Source organism: Chelonoidis abingdonii, chromosome 1 (assembly GCF_003597395.2).
Source record: "Chelonoidis abingdonii isolate Lonesome George chromosome 1, CheloAbing_2.0, whole genome shotgun sequence".
Taxonomy (NCBI): domain Eukaryota; kingdom Metazoa; phylum Chordata; order Testudines; family Testudinidae; genus Chelonoidis; species Chelonoidis abingdonii.
In genome coordinates, this window is record NC_133769.1 from 245,934,999 (window position 1) to 245,960,335 (window position 25,337).

Sequence of the window (25,337 nt, forward strand, 5' to 3'; positions counted from 1 at the left end):
CATCACACTCATGTAATGCTTTTTGGCATCTCACATGCATGCTGTTCCTGAGACTAGCAAAAGGGGTCTTGACCAGTAAATATAGCAGAAAATCTGAAACCAAAGTGGCAGTAGGCAACCCCAGAGAGGAATATGTGCTTGGGCATGTTTCGTGATGCTGCTGTCAGACTTCCCAAAAAGATCTAAACATCAGCAGGGTATTAGAAAGGTGCTTAAAAACAAGAATTCTCTACAGGAGAAATCTCACAATGTGCTAAGCCAAGGCTGCTTATCGAATTATTTTTTTAATAGGTCAGTTTTTTGTAAAATCGAAATTCTCTTTTGGAAGGTATAGGACACAAAGGAAGTTGCTTGAAAACTGTAATGATCAGTGCAGTATAAGAACAGAAATGAAACTGAAGTGAAACCAAAAATAATTCAGGAAGTATAGTGTGTGTGTGTGTGTGTGTGTATATATATATATATATATGTGGGCTGTCTTTCAAGTGAGTTAACTGTAATTAACTCAAAAAAAATTAATCACAGTTTTAGTCACTATTAAACAATAAATACCAATTGAAATTTATTAAATATTTTGGATGTTTTTCTACATTTTCATATATAATTATATTCTGTGTTGTAATTGAAATCAGTGTATATTTTTATTACAAATATTTGCACTATAAAAATGATAAACAAAAGAGTATTTTTCAATTCACCTCATACAAATATTGTAGTACAATCCTTGCGTGAAAGTGCAGCTCACAAATGTAGATTTTTTATTTATTTTTTTAAGTTACTGTGACAAAGCTCTGTTCTTGGCTCTGTGGGTCCAGTGTTTCCTGGAGGATTTCGCTAGCCTCAGAGGCTCACTGTGACCTTCCATGTAGCCCTTCTCTTTCTAGAGGCAAGGGTCACAGCCTACTGAGCCATTTTCATCGTAAGCCAGCAAGGGAGGTGAGGAGAAGCTACCCTTCCTTGCACAGTCTGTTGTCTCCCACTCTCAGTGATTAATCAGGGGGCAAAGAGGGAGAGCCCCCGGGCCTGCCCTCTACTCCGGGCCCCAGCCAAGGGACCCTATAGTATCTGCTATGGTAGCTGACTTTTTAGAAACAGGATGCGTACAATTCCCTGGGCCACTTCCCCACAGCAGCCCCCACTTCTTCAATATCCACTTCACCCTTACCTCAGGGCCTCCTTCCTTGTGCCTGATATGGTTTGTACTGCTCAGTCTCTCCAACTGTGTGGGTTCCTCCTATAGCTCCTGACTAACTGGAAGGTTAACTAGTTTCAGCCAGCCCCTGATTGACTTCAGGTGTCCCAATCAACCTAGCTGTGCTCCCTGCCTTCTGGAAAGATCTTAATTGGCTCCAGGTGTCTTAATTGACCTGGAGCAGCTGCCATTTGTTTATCCTGGTAACGGGGATTTGTTTAGCCTGTGGATAATATATATGTCTTCCACTACTTTACTATAACCATCTCGCCTTGCCCTGTCACATAACAACATTGTTTTGTTTATGAGTGCAGTTATATAAAACTTCAGAGCTTCCAAGTGCACTCAGTCCTACTTCTTGTTCAGCCAAGTTTCAGGGTAGCAACCGTGTTAATCTGTATCCGCAAAAAGAACACGAGTACTTGTGGCACCTTATAGACTAACAAATTTATCTGAGCGTAAGCTTTCATGGGCTACAGCCCACTTCATCAGATACATAGAATGGAACATATAGTGAGGAGATATATATACGTACAGAGAACATGAAAAGATGGGAGTTCCCCTACCAACTCTAAGAGGCTAATTAATTAAGATAAACTGTTGTCAGCAAAAATACTTTTGTAGTGATAATCAAGATAGCCCATTTAAGACAGTTTGACAAGAAGCTCTGAGGATACTTAACATGGAGAAATAGCTTCAGTGTGTGTAATGGCTCAGCCATTCCCAGTCTCTATTTAAGCCTAAGTTGATTGTATCTAGTTTGCATATCAATTCAAGTTCAGCAGTTTCTCATTGGAGTTGGTTTTTGAAGCTTTTCTGTTGCAAAATTGCCACCTTTAAATCTGTTACTGAATGGCCAGAGAGGTTGAAGTGTTCTCCTACTGTTTTTTGAATGTTATGATTCCTGCTGTCAGATTTGTGTCCATTTATTCTTTTGTGTAGAGACTGTCCGGTTTGGCCAATGTACATGGCAGAGGGATTGTTCAGCCAATCTCTAACACAAGCAAGTTTGTTTACATTTACAGGAAATAATGCTGTCCTCTTCTTTACAATTTCACCAGAAAGTGAGAACAGGGATTTGCATGTCACTTTCTGTAACTGGCATTACAAGGTATTTACGTTCCAGATATGCTAAACATTTGTATGCCCCTTCATGCTCCGGCCACCATTCCAGAGGACATGATTCCATGCTGATGACCCTTGTTTAAAAAAAGTGTTAATTAAATTTATGCCTGAACTCTTTGGAGAAGTGCATGTCCCCTGCTCTGTTTTACCCACATTCTGCCATATATTTCATGTTATAGCAGTCTTGGATGATGAGCCAGCACATGTTCTTCATTTTAAGAACACTTTCACTGCAGATTTCACAAAACGCAAAAGTTACCAATGTGATATTTCTAAAGAGAGCTACAGCTCTCGACTCAAGGTTTAAGACTCTGAAGTGCCTTCCAAAATCTGAGAGGGATGAGGTGTGGGGCATGCTTTCAGAAGTCTTAAGAGCGGCAGCCTGATGCGGAAACTACAGAACCATCAAAAAAGAAAATCAACCTTCTACTAGTGGCATCTGACTCAGATGACGAAAATGAACGTGCGTCGGTCCGCACTGCTTTGGATTGTTATAGAGCACAACCCGTTATCAGCATGGACACACATCCTGTGGAATGGTGGTTGAAGCATGAAGGGACATATGAATCTTTAGCACGTCTGGCACGTAAATACGTTGCAATGCCGGCTACCACAGTAGCATGAGAGTGCCTGTTCTCACTTTCAGGTGACATTGTAAACAAGAAGTAGGCAGCATTATCTCCTGCAAATGTAAACAAATTTGTTTGTCTTTGCAATTGTCTGACAAAAAGTAGGACTGAGTGGACTTGCAGGCTCTGAAGTTGTACATGGTTTTATTTTGAATTCAGTTATTTTCTGTACATAATTTTACATTTGTAAATTCAACTTTCATGACATTGCACTACAGTACTCGTATTAGGTGACTTGAAAAATATTGTAAAAGCAGCAGAGAATCCTGTGGCACCTTACAGACTAACAGACATATTGGAGCATGAGCTTTCGTGAGTGAATACCCACTTCGTTGGATGCATGTAGTGGAAATTTCCAGAACATGCCTCCGACAAAGTGGGTATTCACCCACGAAAGCTCATGCTCCAATATGTCTGTTAGTCTGTAAGGTGCCACAAGACTCTTCTTAATTCAAATGTAATTCTAAAAATTTTATATATACATAATAGTGAACCAGGTTGTCAGCCCTACTTGCTGCCTAAGCAGCCATAGTCGTAGGACTGGAAGGGACCTGAAGAGGTCTTCTGTCATGAATGCAGATGACTGGACTAGGGCTAAGTATTGTCTAGACCATTGCTGACAAGTGTTTGTCTAACGTGCTCTTAAAAATCTCCAGTGATGGAGATTCCACAACCTCCTAGGCAATTTATTCCAGTGCTTAATCACCCTGACAGTTAGGAAGTTTTTCCTAATGTCCAACCTAAACTGCGCTTGCTGCAATTTAAGCCCATTGCTTATTGTCCTATCCTCGGAGGTTAACAAGAATAATTTTTCTCCCTCCTCCTTGTAACAACGTCTTATGTACTTGAAAACTGTCATCATGTCCCCCTTCAGTCTTCTCTGCTCTTTACTAAACAAACTCAGTTTTTTCAATCTTCCCGCATAGGTCATGTTTTCTAGACCTTTCATCATTTTTGTTGCTCTTCTCTGGACTTCCTCCAGTTTTTCCACATCTTTCCTGAAATGTGGCACCCAGAACTGGACACAATACTCCAGTTGAGGCCTAATCAGCTGCCTTAAAGAGCCAGCTGAGAATTCCTCCTCACCGTATGCTGTGCCATCCATTCCTCGTTCTTTCATACGGGATATGTTAGGGCTGTGACAGCACATGGAGTGTTGCTGATCCTGAGCCAGAGCTGCATTCCCTAACTTCAACTATGATGTAAGCTTCTGAGTAAATTTTAAAATTAACAAAATTAACATGAACAAAATGAAAATGACCCTTTTACAGTGATGAAGTCTAGTCCCAGTTTTGTTGCAATATTTCAGTGCCTTAAAATACTTGCATATTCTTGTTTTCTATTTATGTCAATACCTGGATTGGTCTTTAAGGGGCAGAAAAGCACAGAAAGAAGGAAAACTTAGCTACGCTGATTTTGTCTGGTTTTTGATATCTGAAGAAGACAAAAAGACTCCAACTAGGTAAGAGTTAACTGACACTTGAACATAACTGAACAGAAACTGGCTTTATTAACTGCCTCTAGCTATAAACTGGCAGAACATACCTATCTGACTTGACCCATTAAATTCCAAAGCAATTTACATTTTGAATACTTCTAATTCATGTTTTTAATCTGTATGTTTCATTTGATTTTCTTTGGCCTCTTTTCAGCTGTTGAGTCTGATTCATTTAAAGAGGGGTTTTGTGTTAGAGGAACGTTTTCAAATATATCAGGCTTAAACAATCTACCCTATCCTTCATATAAAATTATTTCTAACTAGATTTGGTAATTTTCAAAGCTCTTACTTTCAAACAAGGTCTTCCTTGAACACGTTCATTCCATTCTGACATTTTAGTGAGGTTATAATGCCGAATGTGTGAGACAGATGTCACGGCACAAGCAAAGTGAATCTGAACTGGTAAGGAGGAAGTTATTAACCCAATACTAATATATAGAAAAAGTAGGGTGTAAAAGGAAGCTGGCCAATGAAATTTCTTTATGCTAGAATTCTTTTCAGTTTTGGTTCTTCATTAATTCCTCCTCAAAGCACTCTTTTTCAATGCCTATGAATATGGTTAACTGAGGCTATGTCTACACTACCTCAATAAGTTGACCTATGCTACACAACTCCAGCTGTGTGAATAATGTAGCTGGAGTCAATGTACCTTAGGTCGAGTTGTGCTGGGGTCGACAGGAGAAAATCTCCTGTTGACTTAGCTTACTCTTCTTGTTAGGGGTAGAGTAGAGGGATCAACTGGAGAACGATCTACAGTCAATTTGGCAGGTCTTTGCTAGACCCGTTAAATCGATTGCTGGTGGATCAATCTCGGGACATTAATCCCTGCCGTAGTGTAGACCTGCCCTAAGTAGTGCTGCTATTTTTATGGGGTTATATTTTATTCCACCCTAATACTGAGTAGGGATAGGCGTGCAAATAATGCCATATTGCAATGCAGAATTTGGTTCATCAAAGACTTCAGTAAGAGCTGCATTATGACAGAGCAGAACTATGAGGTGTTGATGAAATATAAGGTAGTCCTTCAGTGTGAACTCTTGTAGGAAGCCAGAATTTGACTCTTAATGACTTCACTTTCCATTGACCTCACTGGGAATCGTGGCCAAATATCAGAGGTGGAATTAGGTCCTCCTACCTACTTAATTTACAGGTATTTTTAAAATGCACAATATAGCTTACTCTGTATTGTACCTGAGTCAGCACCTAGTGAGAGAAGTGTTTATGCAGAAGTCTGCTGTATCATGATTGTCCATTCTTGACTTAATGCAAATCCCTACTAGGTATGCTTAAAGCTATGCAGTGAGATCTGTGAGCTGTCCAATGTCTGTAAAAGTTTTGTTTTGTTTTTTTTTTAAATGTAGATATTTGCCAAGACCCATTTATGCAGTAAACAGTTAGTGTTTATCACTTATTTCAGCATTGAATACTGGTTTCGCTGTATGGATCTTGATGGGGATGGTGCATTGTCTATGTATGAACTGGAGTACTTTTATGAGGAACAGTGCCAAAAACTGGATAACATGGCCATTGAACCTCTACCTTTTGAAGACTGTCTGTGCCAGATGCTAGATCTTGTAAAGCCACAATGTGATGGTAAGGGGCTTCTTTCCATTCTAAACTATTTTCTGCTCTCTCAGATTAATTTTGGTCTTGACCTATGGGGTCATCATTCGGCTGTGTTGTGAATCTGCCTTTGTTAGTTGATCAAGCTTAATAAACTCCTAATTAAGCAGACATAGCTGTTCACTGATCAGCCTAGACTATCAGTCTGCTTTTATAGTAAGAATCAGATTGTTAGGCCTAGTCTTCGTTACTAATTCAGCAAAAAAAAATTAGTCCAGAAAATACATTGGTTAATAGTTCTGTAACGGGGGTCCTTCCACTGGAACATGTTTGTGCTTGTGAAATGAAATGTCTGCTGAGTGAATTAGTATGCGCATTAAAATCAAGAGGACTTATTTTAAAATTTTTTAGTCTTTTCTTTGTATGAATCCAGATGCTCCTTCTCATAGCTAAGTTGATTGTGCTCAAAAACTGAAATCCTGCATCACTGACTGTGACCCAGGGCTGTCTGTCTCACTTTAACTGACAGGCTCCATACTGCAACTGTAGTTTTCTCATTTCACATGTGCTCCTACGAAGAAACCTAATGTTTGACAGAGATTAAAAGATAAATGAACTATTAATCAGCTGTGGAATGACTTGGCTTAGACAAGGTCAATCATTTTCAAATCTTTGTGCCGAATGTTAGTATCCTAAATCCATATTTAGGCACTTATCTTCAAAAGAGTTGAGCAGCTCACAGTCACTTAAAATTCATTAGGGGTTTACTGCATTTTAATGCTCCTAAATGTAGCTGATGAAACCTACAGAAGAAACTCAAGTTTAATATAGAAAATGTTATTCCTGATGACACAAACTCTTAAATATTAAGTGAGCATCAGGCTGTAGCGACTGATCCATTCTGCGGTTTTCCATAATCCAAGTAATTTTGCTTGTCTTTCCTAAACTCCTTAAGGTACTGAAGTGTGCAACACAGTAATCTGTATCCCTTATTCTGCTTATTCCTACGTCTTCAAGCCACTTTTATCTGCTCCACATGTCGGAAGCTTTGGCTTCTAGCTCAGGATAAGGCTTTGGAGTCCATCAGTCCGTTATATTTGACACTACACATGAGTCAGGCTGTCCAAAAGTAATGTCTAAATGTCTGTCTGACTACGGTTAGTTTTCTGTAACCTATTTCAGTAACAACCAGCCTTGTATTGGTTTCCATCCAACAGATTTGCAGAGTAGATACATGAAGTTCCAAACATATAATGTATTCACAAAATATCATTGCATGGACTCAGCATTGTAGCATAAATTTAGACCTGGCCTATCTATTTTTTATTTTAAAGGTATAGGATGAGTAGCTCAGTTCTCTTACCTTTGAGAGCATCTATTAATTTTTCTTGTGGAATTAAATTTCAATAACACTTTCTTATTGACACTTTTTATGGTATTATCTATACGTAGTCATATTTTTTTCCTAAGACATTTAAAGTGATCTTGCTACGTAGATGTCATGGACTCAGCTCTTAGACATCCTTGGATTTTAATAGTCTCCTGGAGTGTGAATCTGTGGTACTTGCCTATAATTTTTGTTCACTGAACGTAGTAATTATTTTGAAGTCGCACACTTACCACCCACCTTCCCTGCTCAAATTGAGGGCTATTTAAAGGTTACAGAACTTCTCTAATGTGTCGAAAATAAACTGACTGAAGCATTAAAATATGCTGAGAGTTGGGGAGTTGCGCAGATATTAGATCCCAACCAGCAAGGACAAGGGAGCTAACCAACACCCGAGCAGGTGTTGAACAACCATCAACAGCCATTGTCCAGCAAGGGAGTTACAATTCAATGACTCACTTGCACTTTGTTGGTATGTGGTGAAGCTGGAGGGCTGAGGAAGGGGTAGTGGGAAAGGAGAGCTGGACTGAAGCCAAACGTGGTTCACTGGACTGGAGGAGGAAGAGGCAGGCAGAGGGATTGTAGAAGAATAGTAGTAGGGGAAACTGTTATGGAGAAATAGGTGAGGGACCAGGGGAAAATCCTGGGGGCAAATGGACCCCAGCAGAAGCTACACTGACATCCAGGAAGACTTGCCTCGTGGGGGTTCAGAAAGCATTGTTAGCCCTCCATGGGAAAGGAACTATGCTTTTGTATATGTGGGGGAAATAAATAAGACAGCAGTGAGAGCACAAAACCAGCTGAGAAGTTGCTCCCAGCTGGTTCTGAAACAGCAGGAGCCCTTCAAACCCATAAGTGTTTAGAGAATGTGTCATCTTAACTAAGGAGTTAACCACTCTAAACATAGGCTTCAATTCTGCCTGTGACTCCGCACAGGCAGACACCTGTACTTCAGTGATCAAATGTTGAATTGAAGTTTTAAATATTCAAGTTTATCATTAAACCAGTTTTAAGGCAGATTGGGACCTGTTATAATTTCTTTATATAAGACACCCAGAGCATATCAAATCACTCTCCATCAAAATGGCTACTGAAAATTGTAACGTTAAACTGAAATAGTGCTGATAATCTTATAGATTTTTAGTTCTTGAGCAAAACGGGGACTCTTTTTTCCTTTTAAATTTTCAACACATTTGCACTTTCAGCGAAGGGATAAATTACAGCTCAATCAGTTTATATTTTTAAATATTTTACTACTTATCTCTTAATCTTTTCCCAGAGAAAATTACTCTCCATGACTTAAAGAAATGTAAGTTAGCAAACGTGTTCTTTGATACCTTTTTCAACATTGAAAAATACCTTGACCATGAGCAGAAGGATCAGTTTTCTATGTTGAGGGTAAGAAAACTTTGTCTTGTTAAACACAAACATACAAAATGTAATACCATGCAGTATGCATACATTTAATGCATAAATAAAATGTTAAAATTGATTCTGTTCAGGATGGTGAAAATGAAAGCCAAGAGATTTCTGACTGGGAGAAATATGCTGCTGAAGAGTATGATATCCTGGTAGCTGAGGAGGCAGCTAGTGACCAGTGGAATGATGGGTAAGAACTATATGGGGAATGTTAATACTATGAGTTAGCTAAATTAGAGTACTGCGTATTAAACACCTTTGATGTCTATCATGACCTTGCTTTCAGACCCCCCACTGTAGGAGTTACATATCTAGCTATGTGGCCAAGGAACCTTTTTGAGCAGTAGATTAGAGGGTATTGCGGGGGCCCAAGAGGGCATCCTCATGCATCTCAAGGAGTACATTCCAATAAGAGGTATAAATGCTAGAACTAGTTAAAGTTTTACAAAATTTTTGTCAGTCTTTTTTAAATCAATTTTTAAAAAAGCAGTTTCACAATGTATTTAAACATGAAAAAATTTCATTTACAGAAAAATCTGATTTTCAATAAACAAAATGTGTGAATAAAAAACTTCAAAAAACAATAAAAGGGTCCATTTTGGACCCTGTAAGACAGAAACAACTTTAAACTATTACACAATTTTATTTTTCTTTAATAAATACCTCACCCATCTAATCATGCCTCATCTACTCCTATCCAACTGCCAGAGCAATCACAAAATCCAACATCTACCGTACTCCATGCAAGTCTTTCAAATCTAGTTTTTAATAGTCTAAATACTTTTATATAGTAAGTGTTTAGGACTCAGGTTTTGTGTTTGCTGTTGTAGCTTTAGACCACTACTTAAATTTTTGCCTTTTTTTTTTTTTTTTAAAGTTGCGGTTGGCCTCAACAAGATGTAAGGTCTGTCAGAAAGAATAAAGGGTGTTGATGTTCCTGGGTTTTCCACATCAGATGGGCACAAAAAGTGCCTTTATGCCTCTGGAGAGGGCATTCAGTTAAATGCTCCGGCGCCTGCAAAATCTTCTCTAAAAAGAACCAAAAAGACTGCAAGCCTCTGTTCTAGAGCTTGTTTGCGCACGAGATTCTAGTAGCTTGAGTCCAAGAGGCCTCTTAGAAAGATGTGTCCAGGCATAAGTAGTGAACTTCTTGCAAATTCCCAGGCTGAAAGACCACTATCACTTAAATGTTACTGATCTCCTGAATGTCTGCTTTTAGAAGTCAATGCAAACTCTTTATATGTAAATACCTATTGGAGAATGGAAGGGAAATATAAATCCCAATACCATGGAGCTAAACTGAAACTGGTTATATTTCTTCGAAATCTAGCATCTGTAACATGCCACAGCAAAGTAATCAGATGTTCCTTCAGATTCAGCTATTAGTGGTTTTATATTCTTCTGTTTTTACCAGGAAAAAAAAAACAAACCTGCATCAGCAGAACACTGACATTCCTTCTGTAAAATTTTAGGGATTCTGATTTCTCTGACTACTAGCCTTGCCCAGGGCTAGGGTAAGGAAATGTTAAGGTAAGGATGCTTGTTTTGAGAAGGTCCAGAGGTTCCTACTAGTGCAGGGCTGCATGTTTCTAAATATCACATCCTTGCATAAGATCCAGAGTTGAGTTTGTTTAATGTTCTTAATTTCTAACTTCTCTCCTGCTAAGCATCAACATCCCCAGTTGACAGGGTAACTAGAGTATGGTTTAACTGATGTTTCCCTATGAAGTTTGCTAAATATTTCTATAAGCATAATTTGCCAGTGTTTCTAGAGTCTTGCTTCTCAGTGTTTTCTTGCTATATAACTTGCACCACTCATTGCCTTAAGATTAATTTTCTGACCCTTTAATCGTTGAGGTGGGTGTTTGTAAGTTACAGTAGATTCTGCTGATTAGCAACCAGCCTCAGTTGCCAGCAAAAAGTTGCCATTATTGGGCAGTTGCCAATAAGTGAAGGGCAAGTTTTTGAGACTACAGCCAGGGAAGGAAGCGCTAGGATGTGCCTTCCCTGGCTGCAAACCTGCCTGTGGGGAAGGGGACTGCTGCCTGGACGCAGGGGCTTTCTATAGGTAGCGGAGATGGTAGGGGCCCACAGATGCACAGTACCTCTCCATTTGCTTTCTGGGGGTTAGGGCTTAGCACATCTCAGCACTGCTTTCCCTGAGTGCAGCCCTGCTAGGGCACAGTCTGGAAGGTGCAGGGAGAGGTACCAGGCCTACAGACTCCCTTCCTAGCCTGTAGCCCAGACCTCCTGCATGTGGCCCCAAGTTTGTGCATTGCAGCCCCAAAAGGAAGCACTGAAACAGGTTGAGTACCAGCATAGCCCAAAACTTCTTCCCTGGTTGCAGCCTTGCAAAGCTGCCTGCAGCTGGGGCCTTTCTTCCAAAAATCATTCTTAATAAGCAGCATGCCATTCCCAAAAGCTGAATCCCATTAACATTGAAATCACTGGGATGTTGCTGTTAACCTGAAGTTGTTAATACCCAGGTTGCTATTAAGCAGAATCTACTGTACTGGTATCCTAATTTATTTTAATCTTTCAAGTGAGGCAGTGCATTTCTGTTGTCTGATTGGAGCCAGGGTGGATAAAATACTCTTTTTTTGTATTTTTTTAAAAAAGATACTGGATTTCTTTATTTAAATTTAATACAGGTTTATTTTTTTAATCTGTTTAAAATTACATTAGAAATTGATCATGTGTTAAGGCCTAAACCTGTTAAAAATAACTATTAAAATCATTTAAATTAAATACAAAAAGTAGTATTAAGCAGTACACATTTGCTGCCAAGTTTTTAAAAGAAAGTCAAACCACTGAACTAGTTGAAATCACTAGCTGAGCCCCTGGAACCAGAGTTTAAAGTGCTAAACCAGTTTTTGCTGAGCAGAGAAACCAGTAAGCGTGCAGAGAATTTTTTTTATTTCAAATTTATTCAACTAGTTCATATCAGTGACTAGCATATTCAAAGCTAAGAAGCCAGTTGGGAGTTTCGAAAACAAGAAAGCTTTTTTTTCCTCTTCCAATCTATAAATACAAATTTGGTATGAAAGTATGAGATCTTCTAGTTCTAAAATCTTGAAGGACAGGGTAACTGGGAGCAATCAGTTCAATTCAATAACTACAGCTTCCTTTGTCTAACAACTCATGTTTTGATCCTTTTTTCTTGTGTCCAGCACATTTAAGGTAGTTCTAGGGTTTTTTTAAAAAAGAAGCCGTTTTATGCATTTTTAATTGAATTTGAATTTTCATCCAAATAGAGCTTGACAAAATTCACAAGTTTACTTTTTTTTACTAGATTAAAAAAAGTTAACTATAATTTCTTAAATAAATGTGTATACATGTAGCGTATACTACTGGTTAGCAAAAACAAGCACCAAATGTAACGTAAAGGCTATATTTAGTTGCAAATCAGTGTTTTAATGGTTACCAACCAAAGAGAGTGTCTTTCCTTGGGAAAATGACTAATATATAAATGCAAAACACAATTAAAATTGATGACTTAAATCTAGGTTTCCTGCTTCCTGATTTAAATCATGATTTAAATCACATGGTCTAGATTTCCCTCCACCTCTGAATGTCAGATGCAGGGACTGGATGACAGGGGATGGATCACTTGATGATTACCCTGTTCTGTTCATTCCCTGTGAAGCATCTGCCTTTGGCCCCTGTTAGAAGACGGGATACTGGGTTAGGTGGACCATTGGGTCTGATCTGGTATGGCCATTTTTGTGTTGATTTAAATAGACTCCCCCCCCAATTGAAACTACCAATATTTATAACTTACTGATCTTGCTTTATTCGGCTTCCATGCCTAGATCCTGCATTATCAGTGTAGAGACCGCTGGTTTGGAAGTACCAAATGATTATATCTCTAATACAGCAAAACTAGGACAGCTACTAAAATCTGTGTACAGTAATAGGTTGAAGATGACAAGTGAGTTTCTAGAAGACTCAAAGCAAACAAATACTAGTGTTCAGGAGTAGGACAAGACAAGTTGTTTTGTAGTCAGTTTAAAGTTGGCTCCCAGTTTAAATGCTGTTTAAAAACAGATTTTATAAAACAAGACCAGTAAAAATGTTTTTACAATTTTAATATTCCAAAGAAACAGTTAAATCAGGGGTAGGCAACCTATGGCACGTGTGCCAAAGGCAGCATGCAAGCTGATTTTCAGTGGCACTCATACTAGAACCTTATTTATTTTACATACAACAATAGTTTAGCTATATATTATAGACTTATAGAAAGAGACATCCTAAAAACGTTAACATGTATTACTGGCACATGAAACCTTAAATTAGAGTGAATAAATGAAGACTCAGCACACCACTTCTGAAAGGTTGCCAACCCCGAGTTAAATAATAATCTGAAAATGAAGCAGACTTCATTTGACTTTCTGTTGAGGCCAAGAGAGAATGCAAGATTATAAATAGTGATGAGTAAACTGATTTTAAAATAAAGATCTTTTCTTACAATAGATGAGTGAATTGGCATATGGCTTTGTTACTGCATATATAAAGAAACTGATTAGCCTCTTGGTCTCTTGTTTTGTTTTGTAAGTGGTAGTGTTGGCCTTTCTTGATGTATGCAACTATCTGAAAATCCAAACTTGTTTTTAAATTCAGCAAAGTTTGTTTCAATTAATCCTTTGGGAATATCAATAGTGATACTCCTGTCTTGTCTGCTAGAACAGCTAACTTAAGCAAAACTCAGCTCCTGACATCATGAGATTCAGTACAGTCATATCTAGAAACAGGGCATTCCAGTACAGATTTTAACCTTCCTTTTTTAGATTGAGAATTCCTATTAATTTGAATAGTGTTTGGAAAGTGAGAGGAAAAAATAAAGGACCTGGACAAAAGTATTTTACCTATAAAACATTAAATAAATCTGTCTGAAGCTTCTGATACAGTGGGTGTGTGGGCTGGGCTCCTTAGTAATCAAGAAATAACCAAAGTACTGCATAAATGCTGGCATATGTGCAACTTAAGGAGTGTTTAAATACCCTTTTGAGTACATGGTGTCTTTAAACCAGGAATAACAGAGTGGTAGTGCAGGATGAAAATCTTATTTACTCTCTTCCAAAGTGCAAGTATCTTCTAGCATGGAATAGAAATTGGTTAACTTCACCATATAGGACGGTATCTATGGGCTGCCACCCTTTATGACTGAAAAAAGGTGTTGCCACCTCTTTCCGTACTGCACAGTGTCTGCACAGTGGCATAAATGCAAACAGTACATTCTGGATGTTTGCTTTTTTCAAAGAATCTATTTCAGTCTCCAAAAGAAGGAATTAATGGTGTAGAAGACTGTAAATTATAGTGTCTGTTAGGAACCCCGTAATTATGGCTGAAGAGTCACTTTTATTATAAACCCTTGTTTTCAGGCATGTATAACATAAGTGAAAAATTTAACCTTTAGACTGAAGTTTCTCATGCTTGTTCTCAGCCCAGTGATTAATATTTTGGGAAAATTTTGAGAGATGGTTTGACTGTTTTTTAGGATTATCTGAATATGAAAAAATGTCTAGTATCAAAGACACTTTTCAGATGTAGTATATTGTGCCCTAGAACTCAAACAGCTTCTTAATTTAAAATGTCCATCAACTGAATCTTAAATGGAGACAAACATATTCTGATGTATGAAATTTATTCTGATTACAAAGAATGAATCAAAGTACTAAACATTTGAATACTGTGCATACACAGAGTGAACATTCCATTGATTTAACACATCAAGCTGTGGAGCTCTTCTTACATGCTTATAAATATCCAGGACTTTGCCACATTGATTTTAGTGATCAAGGTTAAGGTATAAAAAGGCTCAATCTTAACTAGGTATCCTTATTTCTGAATTCATTGTCCCTGTTCACCTAATCTGAGAAGGCACCTGAAACTTTACAGGTAGGGACTCATGATAGAGCCTGACAGACATGGTGGACCCATTCAGATATTATCTTAGCAGTGAATTCAGTCTCTAATTCTCACCTCTACATTAAATTGACATAGTTGGGACCCTGTAACCATGGTGGCATCTAGCTGCCCCCATTCCAAAATTTCTAGTATCTGGGATGCACAAAACAACTTGGATATGAGATCTTGTGATCACGTGTGTGTGTTTTTTTGGCAACATATTGGAAAAACTAATGCAGTTGTGTTTTAATTGTGCCATCTCTTACCTTTTTATAGTGGCAGTGACTAAAATCAGGATTTCTATATTGCTAGCTTTCAGTGCTATCACACAGCTGTTCTGCCTCTCCAAACAAAATGTTAAAGGGCCACACTAAAGCACGGGCATCAGCATATTGCACTGATCCTTTACAGTGTGTGGATGTGTGCAGTGATTGTCACTGAGACAGGGGCAAATGTACTAGTGATGAGAGCCATAGAAAAGCCTATAAATAAACAAAACTCTATTCCAGGGGTAGGCAACCTCTGGCACACGTGCCGAAGGCGGCACGCAAGCTGATTTTCAGTGGCACTCACACTGCCCGGGTCCTGGCCACTGGTCCGGGGGGCTCTGCATTTTAATTTAATTTTAAATGAAGCTTCTTAAACATTTTAAAAACCTTATTTACTTTACATACAAGAATAATTTAAGTTATATATTATAGACTTACAGAAAGAGATCTTCTAAAAACATTAAAATGTATTACTGGCACGTGAAACCTTAAATTAGAATGAATAAACGAAGACTTGGCACACCACGTCTGAAAGGTTGCTGACCCCTGTTCTGTTCTCTTCTAGAAATTCAAGAAAAAATTCTGATCTCACCTCAGCTTAACACACATTCTATATAAATGACTGCAGTCATAATCAATTTTCCAGCTCTTAAGACTTCTCACAAGTCCATTTCTGACTTGTAGACCAGTTCACTTCCTATGAGACTTCTCCCTCTGTCTTCCCTAGCCAGCTTCCATGCTGTCACCTACTTGTGTGCCCAGGCTGCTGGGCTCCTGTTACAAACAATGGTAACAGCATTCAAGTTAGGATTTTTCTGTGGCCAGATTCTCTTGTTGTTGTACCATACTGTGACAGCCTGGCCTACTGGAAATTCACTCCAGGGACAACAGGTGGAGCTATGGCCTATCCAGTAGGGGAGGTCATCTTTAATTACCTTCATGCGGTGGGCTCCCAGTGGAGTTCTACCTTGTATTTGAGAATCAAAATGGCAGATTTTGGTCTCTCTCTAGGTTCTACTTTTTGTTCCACTGAAAACAAAAGTGTTTTATGTCTTGTCCCACTCAGGGTATGGCTACACTTGAAATTTCAAAGCGCTGCCATGGCAGCGCTTTCAAGTGTGAGTGTGGTCAGAGCGCCAGCACTGGGGGAGAGCTCTCCCAGCGCTGCATGTAAACCACATCCTCTACGGGTGTAGCATGCAGCGCTGGGAGCCGCGCTCCCAGCACGCTGCCGCACTGATTACACTGAGGCTTTACAGCGCTGTATCTTGCAGCGCTCGGGGGTGTTTTTTCACACCCGAGCGCGAAAGTTGCAGCGCTGTAAAGTGCCAATGTAGCCAAGCCCTCAGGAAGTTGTATCTCCCACATGACTGATTCTGACTAGCCTGGTGTTCAAAGGGAAGGAGAAGGGTAACTGAGCTCTCTGTACTTTCTGATCAACAAAGTACATGGTAGAAAGGAATTGCGGGAAGTGGGGGCAGCTATCTTTTCAGTTCTTCTTTTTCACATTGGCATTTCCAAACTGTGCTAGCAGACAAAACATTTCATGAGCAAGAACTTTGACAAGGGATGCTTCTTTGGAGGGACTGAGCTCTGCTGACCAGACAGTCCCCCGTGCAATGAATTGCTGGCACAAAGTTGTGCTTGTAAAACTTGTGAAAATCTGGGCCAGTGCTCCTATTCAGTGTGTCTGTGTGACAGGTACTGTTCAGCAGTAAGTCAAATAGCAAGTGTGGATTTCAGCCCAATCCTGGAATAGGCTGCAAAGAAGTTAATAGTAACAGTACCATTAAAGCTTTCTATCTGGACTGTGTAATTGCAGTCTTTCAGATACCCAGCTAAAGTTGTTCAGTGATTTAAAATGAGTATTTTTACACACAGATCTAGTCTCTCTGTTCTGTAACCAGATGGACATAATGTGAAAGGTTGTTAGTCAGTGAATTCTGTCATCTTGGCACCATTCGCTGTGAGCCAGTTAATTTAAGTGAGAATCAGTGGATCTGAGAAATTACACTTACGTTTTTAAGGCTTTTACACACTTGTCACGGAAAACTGACTGGTGTGTGTTCCATTTTTAATTTGTTTAAAGTAGAAGCTTTACCCTCTCCCACTCCAGCACAGGTACATGAACATAGTTGTGTGGCTAAATCCCATCTAGCCCTTGAAATATCTCTCTAACATTTAGAGTTGTATGGAGAACAGAAATTTTGTTTCATGGAGGATTTTGAAATTTTCTTTCATTCCAATTAAACCTAGAATTTCTGAACTCTCTGTGAAAGAAAATTCTGAAGTAAAATTAATTTGGGGTTGATTGAAATGTTTCATTTCAATTTTGACATTATAATGTGATACAAAATTCAAAGTCCTATTGAAAGGAAAAATTGGAATGTTTTGTCCCCAAAATGTCAAAATGGGAGGTTTTGGCAATGTGAAAACCTTTTTTTGTTTTCTCTTCTGTATGACACTTTAATGAAATCAACACAATTCTTCGAGTGATTGCTCATATCCATTCCAGTTAGGTGTGTGCACCGTGCGTGCACGTTCGTCGGAAGATTTTTACCCTAGCAACTCCGGTGGGTCAGCAGGTCGCCCCCTGGAGTGGCGCCGCCATGGCGCTGGATATATACCCCTGCCGACCCGACCACTCCTCAGTTCCTTCTTACCGCCCGTGTCGGTCATTGGAACAGTGGAGCGCAGCTTAGTTGTCCTCCACCTTCCTAGCTTCTCCTTGTTCACTTGATCTCTTGTTGTATATAGTTAATTAGTCTATAGTGTAATTAGTTTTATAGTTTAGTTAGTGTACATAGTTTAGCGGGGTTCGGGCATTAGCCCTTCCCCGCCCTCGGTGCCAGGGCCCATGCCCGGTTCACCAGGATTTAAACTGTGCTCGGCCTGTAAGAAGCCGATGCCCACGAGCGATCCCCATGACTCTTGCCTAAAGTGCCTGGGGGAATCGCACATCTCCGATAAGTGCCGCATTTGTAAGGCCTTTAAGCCGCGGACAAAAAAGGAGAGAGACTTTCGCTTAAAGACTCTCCTTATGGAGGCAGCCTAGAACCCTCCGTCCTCGGCACCGAGCGCTGACAGTGCTCCTCCGGCACTGGACCGCGCCGGCTCTGCCAAGACACCTCGGCACCGGCCTTCTCCGGCACAGGGACCTAATCGAAGACTCTCAGCTCCCACCACGCCTGCGACACAGACTCGTTCGGATTGCCCAGCACCTACTCCTGCTGCGGCACTGACGACTGTGGTACTGTCGACTCTGGTTCCAAGAGGGCTGTCGAGTCCAGTCCTTGAGAGCTCGCCTCAAAGGTCTGTGATTGAGCTTATGGTCCCCTCCACACCAGAGACGTTCGCCTCAGCCAGGGACCTTATTGCGATGACTGAGTCTGCCCTGCCTCAACCCCCGGCACCGCCTGTGCGGGTACTCCATTCCAGAGGCAAGCCAGCCGCTATGAGACCTCCTTCACTGGACTCGACAAGCCGGCACTGATCTCGATCCAGGTCCCGGCACCGCTCGAGGTCCCACGGATGGTGCCGGTCAAGATGCCGCTCGCAGTCCCGGCACCGCTCACCTAGGCGGTACCGCTTGTCCTCACGGCACCGATCCACCTCTTGTCCTGCCTGGTACTCTGGGTACCGCTCCGGCTCTAGGCACCGCTCCCGACACCAAGACTCTCACAGCCGGTCCCACTGCAGGCCATCGAGATCCAGGTCGACCTCCCGGCACCGCGCTGGTTGCAGGTCACGGTCTCATTCTCGGCACCACTATGGCTCCCGGTACCGATCCCCGGCACCGAGGAGATCTCCAGCGACGAGAGCGAAGGACTCATACAGCCTCTCTTGGCTCCTCCCTGGCCGTCCCGGCACCCGTCCGCATCCTCTCAGGCGGACAGTGCATACGCTCCGGACACCGATGTGCCTGCTGCATTGTTTCAGGAGCCCCAACCTCAAGATCATGGGCCGCAGCAATGGGGTTTTTGGGCGCCTTGGGCGTACCATCAGGCCCAAGGCTCTCAACCAGATCCATCGTGTTCGGCCACCTCAGAACAGTGAGTGCCAGAAGCCACGATCACCCGCTCTCCTCCTCCCCCTGTGGAGGAAGGGTTGACCCAGCCTCAGGATTCCCAGATCCCCGGGGAGACGCAGACGATCCACCAGGCAGAATCCTCATGACCCTCTGGTTCCAGGTCTCTTCTCTTCATCCTTCCCTAACGAGTCTGTAGCTGGAACCTCTTCTATTGGCCCTCCACCGATTGACCTCAGGGCCCACCAGGACCTCCTCAGGCATGTTTCACAAAATATGAACTTGCAAGCTGAGGAAGTCTCGGAGGTACAGGACCCAGTGGTGGACTTTTTGTCATGAGATGCCCCCACTAGAGTGGTTCTTCCCTTCATTAGGACCATACAGGCCAACGCCACTAAGAGCTGGCAGTCTCCGGCCTCTGTCCCACCGCCGGCGCGAGGAGTTGAGCATAAATATATGGTGCCCTCCAAGGGCTATGAATATCTCTGTCCATCCTCCTCCCTGCTCCCTCGTTGTCCAGTCAGTCAATGAGAGAGAATGCCATAGTCAGCAGGCGCCAGCCCCTAAATCAAAGGAGGCGAGACGCATGGACTTGCTAGGGTGCAAAGTCTATTCGACAGGGGCTCTTCAACTCCGCATGTCCAACCAACAAGCTCTCCTTAGCCACTATAGTTATAACACCTGGGCAGCAGTGGATAAATTCAAGGAGTTGCTTCCGCAAGACGCCCGGCAGGAGTTCTCGGCCATCCTCGACGAAGGAAAGAAGGTGGCAAGAACTTCCCTCCAGGCTTCTCTGGACGCCGTGGACCCAGCTGCCAGGACTCTGGCCTCTGGCGTGACTATGCGCCTTATCTCATGGCTGCAGGTTTCCGGCCTTCCCCCAGAGCTCCAACACATGATCCAGGATCTTCCATTTGAGGACCAAGGGCTGTTTTCAGATAAAACTGACCCTAGGCTGCAGAGCCTAAAAGACAACAGGGTCATTATGCGCTCGTTAGGAATGCACATGCCGGTGACTTAGCGCAGGCCCTTCCGGCCCCAACCGCACTGCCCTTACCCTCAGTCCCGGCAGAGGCAAGACTTCGCCAGACGGTGAGGCAGAACCGGTCGTCGAAGGCCATCAGGCAACCAAGGGGGCCAAAACCAAAACTCCTCCAAGCCTTCCTCAGGGCCAAAGCTTTCCTTTTGAAGGTGTGCCCGAGGGCGTTGTACCAGTTTCTTTAAAGGATCCATCTCCTCCTTTTTCCAACCATCTTTCCTTTTTCCTCCTTGCATGGTCCCAGCTAACATCAGATCGTTGGGTCTTACGCACGCTGGAACTTGGATACCACCTCCAATTTATTTCAAACCCCTCCTTCCACCCCCTTCCCTTGTCCCTCTTCAGGGAGCCCTCTCACGAGCAACGCCTCCTACAGGAGGTGCAATCGCTCAACACCAAAGGAGCCATAGAGGAGGTACAGGAGCACGAGCAGGGCAAGGGGTTTTACTCCTGCTACTTCCTAATCCCCAAGGCAAGGGAGGTCTCAGACCTATCCTCGATCTGCAAGAACTCAGATACATGATAAAGTTGAAGTTCCGTATGGTATCCCTGGGGACCATTATCCCATCCCTGGATCCTGGAGACTGGTATGCCGCCCTCGACATGAAAGATGCCTATGAGGCCTGAGCCCTGGTAGAGTGCGCACTCATGTGGCTCAATGGGACGTGAGCCAAGTCGTAACAGGTGCGGATGCTGGCAGATCGCCTCAGCAGATCCTTCCTTTCCCACGGATGGTCGCTTCGCCCGGACGTTGCTCTTTCGCTCTTCCGGAGGTGGGGGTTTCCCCAGATAGACCTCTTTGCATCCTGCGGGAACAGGAAATGCCAGACATTCTGCTCCTTTCAAGGCCTCTCACCATGTTCAGTGGCGGACGCCTTCCTTATACCATGTACGACGCACCTGCTCTATGCCTTCCCACCATTTCCTCTCGTCCACAGGGTCCTACTGAAAGTACGCAGGGACAAAGCCCACTTAATCATGATAGCTCCAGCGTGGCCTTGGCAGCACTGGTACACCATGTTGCTAGACCTATCCATAGCCGACCCTGTCCCCCTGCCTCTTCACCTGACTTTCAGTCCCTCACTCACGCATGGCTCCTGAGTGGCTGACCCAGTCTGAGCTGCGTTGCTCTGCCCCAGTGCAACAGGTGTCCTGGGTAGCTGGAAGCCATCCACTAGAGTGACATATTTGGCCAAGTGGAAGCATTTCGCGTGCTGGTGCATTGGAGCGGAACTTCCTTCCCACCGAGGTCTCCATTCCCAACATCTTGGATTACCTCTGGTCCCTCAAACAACAGGGCCTAGCGGTATCATCTCTGAGGGTCCATTTGGCGGCCATCTCTACCTTCCACCCAGGGGAGAATGGCCGCTCGGTATTCACACCCGATGGTGTCTAGATTCCTTAAGGACCTAGAGCGCCTTTACCCCCAGGTACGCCGCCCTACCCCTACATGGGACCTTAACCTGGTTCTTGCCAAACTCATGTCCGCCCCTTTCGAGTCGTTAGCAACTTGTTCCCTTCTCTACCTCTCATGGAAAACCGCTTTCCTGGTGGCCATCACATCAGCGAGATGAGTGACACAAGGTGCAGTTGCGACCGCATCCGGCCTTTCTCCCCAAAGTGGTATCAGCCTTCCATGTTAACCAGGAGATCTTCGTACCTGTTTTCTTTCCAAACCCACATTCGTCTCGCAGGGAGCAGCAGCTACACTCCCTACACATCCGCAGAGCGCTTGCTTTTTATATCGAGCGAACAAAGCCATTTCGCAGAACCTCCCAACTCTTTGTCGCGGTGGCTGAGCATGTCAAGGGCCTACCCGTCTCCTCGCAGCAGATTTCCTCCTGGGTAACATCGTGCATCCGCACCTGTTACGACTTGGCTCATGTCCCATTGAGCCACGTGAGTGCGCACTCTACCAGGGCTCAGGCCTCATCGGCTGTTTTCCTTGCTCACTTGCCCATTCATGAAATTTGTCACGCAGCTACCTGGTCCTCGATCCACACCTTTGCCTCCCATTATGCCCTGGTTCAGCAGTCTAGGGATGACGCAGCCTTCGGCTCCGCAGAGTTACACTCTGCGACATCTCACTCTGACCCCACCGCCTAGGTAAGGCTTGGGAATCACCTAACTGGAATGGATATGAGCAATCACTTGAAGAAGAAAAGACAGTTACTCACCTTTGTAACTGTTGTTCTTCGAGATGTGTTGCTCAAATCCATTCCAAACCCTCCCTCCTTCCCCACTGTTGGGGTAGCCGGCAAGAAGGAACTGAGGAGCAGTCGGGTCGGCAGGGGTATATATTCAGCGCAATGGCGGCGCCACTCCAGGGGGCGAGCTGCCGACCCACCGGAGTTGCTAGGGTAAAAATCTTCCAACAAACGTGCACGCGCAGTGCGCACACCTAACTGGAATGGATATGAGAAACACATCTTGAAGAACAACAGTTACAAAGGTGAGTAACCATCTTTTTCACAGTATTTAATTTTAGATGAAGCTGAATTCTCTGAGGGAAAATGATTACACCTAACTTTTTCTAACTAGCTCTAATATTAATGTCATTTTACTTTAGGGTTGTCAAGTGGATTCCTGGTATATAAACAGTATAGCCTGAGGGTAATCTTTGATCTCTGTCAGTTGCTAGAAGAATGATCTTGTGATTTGTCACATAATGCCACTTTAGAGTCTGATCCAAAGCCCATTGAAAGCAGTGGAAAGATTTCCACTAACTTCAGTGGGGACTGAATCTCTTTAGTGTCTCTGTATACCAGCTTGTCCTTGTTGAGAAGGCAGTAGACAGAGAAACTGTTCTCAGTAAGTGCTCAGAAGTGCTACTTTCTGTAGAAAGACAGCATCTGTACAGAATGACGGCCCTCAGTGGTAGTTTGGATGACAAATGTGAACCTAAGATACCCCGGCTCAGAAAATGACTGAGGCATGATAAATGAGGTATTTTTAAACTGGTCATGAGATGCACTGCTTTCTGGGTGCTAGAAAATGGGGGTCATTCAGAAAACTTCTTAAAATTCTCTAAATTTTGGAGTAGGATGCCCGGTTAAAGCAACAATGTGGAAATTGATCTTGCTGGATACTGCCAAAATCAGTGGAAGTCATTCTTTTGATCTGGATACATTTTAGCATTTATCAAGTAGCCATTTGTCATTAATGAAAAAAGTTGGCTTTTGTTTTCTAGCATCTGCTTTGTTTGATTTAACACCCGCCTTCTACCTCTGGGTTACTGTGGCTTCCTCCTCATTAGGCCCACTTTTAATAACATTGTAGCTTCACTGTCCTTCATATTTTGATACGTTTCCAAATCTAATTTCTACCTTTCTAAAGAAGGGAATTTGTTTCTTGTCCAGTACATGTATGTGGTGCATTTGGCAGTCTCCAGCTCACCTACAAGTACTCCACTTGCACACTAAGAGTTTGAGTCCTTTTAATTGATTCAGTTCCTACTATGGCTGGTGTAATTTTTATGAAAAAGGGTATAAAATCACAACATTTGAGCTAGAGAGTAAATTAGCCAATACAACTGGTATGGTAACTTCCTTGAGTGTTGCTATATTCAAACTAAGTTTACCTACACTTACGTGCTGCTTAAATTTTGTCAGAAGTAAATCTCTTAAGGCAGGTGCATCATTAGTACACTAATGTCTGCGCACTTCCCTGTGATTCTGGGCTCTTCTTTAATTTGTCTTTTTATTCCTTGTCTGTTTTCTAGTTATGAGGCAGAGCTGAATCCTGTAGACCATCAGAAGGCCAATGTCCTAAAATTTCAGATGGAGAAAAGACCTTTCTTTGAAATGCCATCCCATCTGGCTGATGTAGATTTGGATGACTATGATTATGAAGAGGACTTTGAGTAATTCTGATCAACACTTGCAGAAGGAAAAGGACAGTCTGCAGCAGGTCTGCTACACATGTATAAAAATTCAGTGGATTTGTCTTGAGAGAAAGTAAACTTAGTTCTTTGCTACAAAATAATCATTAGGTTATCATATAAAGAAAATGAAGTGCATTTGTATGGAATGACAACTTTTTTGTATTTATTCAGTAGTTTATAGTTTGTAAAATAGATTAAAATATTTATTTATAGATGTTGCATAATTCCTTAATGGAATAGTAACTGTATTTAAGTTCTCTAAAGTATTCTATTGGTTTTAAGAGATGACTATATAATTCTCTCTGTAGTTGATACATAGTGCACTGACCACCTTCATCCTGTATCTGTGAACCGAAGTCCCTGTGCTAGGATGGGAAACAAGGAGAATGCCTGTGCTCTCATGACAAAAATCTAGTAACCATATCATTGGTAAAGAGAATGAGAGTTGCTGTGAGTGAATGATTTGGCTCAGTATTTTTGAGTTGTTTCATTGGACAAGCCAAATATATTAGTGCACAACGTAAACTACTGAATGCCTGAAACAAGCTTCTCCTCTTTCCTTTCCACCCCCTCATTTTATTTGCTCCAACTTTCTTTGCCCTTTTAAACTTCAAGTCTTTTCATTGACGTCCATTCTCAAATACTAAAGTCTGTTTGTGTTCATACTTGACGCCGAAATGGGTATTTTACTCCATGTAGAAGGAACCAATTTTTTTAATCTTTGTATAAATGTTACTTGATCTGTGATGTGCACTAATCTGTGGGCATTCAATGTTTTTGTTTGTTCATCCTTTTAAATGGTTAGCTATTGACACATTCCATAAATATTCAAACAAATAGTGTCACAGCAGCTTGAAATTGTCTCCTCACCTGCCTACCTATTGCAAGAGATTGCTTACTAGACAAGTTGACATTTGTTACTCAATTAAATCATAATGTTGTAGTGCCTTGAAATGTACAAATGTAAGTGAGAATTTAGGTATGGAACGTTTTCAGCAATACTTTACTGCTAAACAGATTTTGATGTAAAATGTACAAAAAGATGTAAGTTATTTTTGTTTGCAGTGTAAATCTGTTTAAAATGTTTAAAGGATCATGTTTGTATTTTCAAATAAAGATTTTCATACATGTAATCTACTTGTACTCACCTGTTACAGACAGCAAATGTCTTACTATTTTAATTTCAAGATGCCTTTTAAAAAATACTACAGGTTATCCATGTGTGTACACACTTCTTTAAATGGTAAGCTTGGATCAGTTTGGCATACTTATTCAGAACTAAAATCTGAAAAAAATCCGTAGGAGTTTTCCACTACTTGAGGAATGCAGTATGTTTCTAACCTGCAGGAAGGTTGCTGTACAAAACAAGCAGGATATTGTGTGATGATCTAAGATACTT

General features: G+C 41.9%; 1 protein-coding gene across 2 annotated transcripts in view; it reads left to right on the top strand.

Annotated features, from left to right (window-relative positions):
- PPP2R3B (protein phosphatase 2 regulatory subunit B''beta) overlaps window positions 1-25,071 on the top strand; it is a 124,146-nt gene extending 99,075 nt beyond the window's left edge. For both annotated transcript variants that reach the window (XM_075060804.1, XM_032789452.2), the window contains 5 exons: window positions 4,319-4,408; window positions 5,862-6,037; window positions 8,674-8,792; window positions 8,897-9,003; window positions 23,777-25,071. In XM_075060804.1, the coding sequence (XP_074916905.1) occupies window positions 4,319-4,408; window positions 5,862-6,037; window positions 8,674-8,792; window positions 8,897-9,003; window positions 23,777-23,921 (637 nt within the window). In that variant the 3' untranslated portion in view covers window positions 23,922-25,071. The remainder of the gene's footprint in view (window positions 1-4,318; window positions 4,409-5,861; window positions 6,038-8,673; window positions 8,793-8,896; window positions 9,004-23,776) is intronic.
- The last annotated feature ends 266 nt before the right edge of the window (window positions 25,072-25,337 follow it).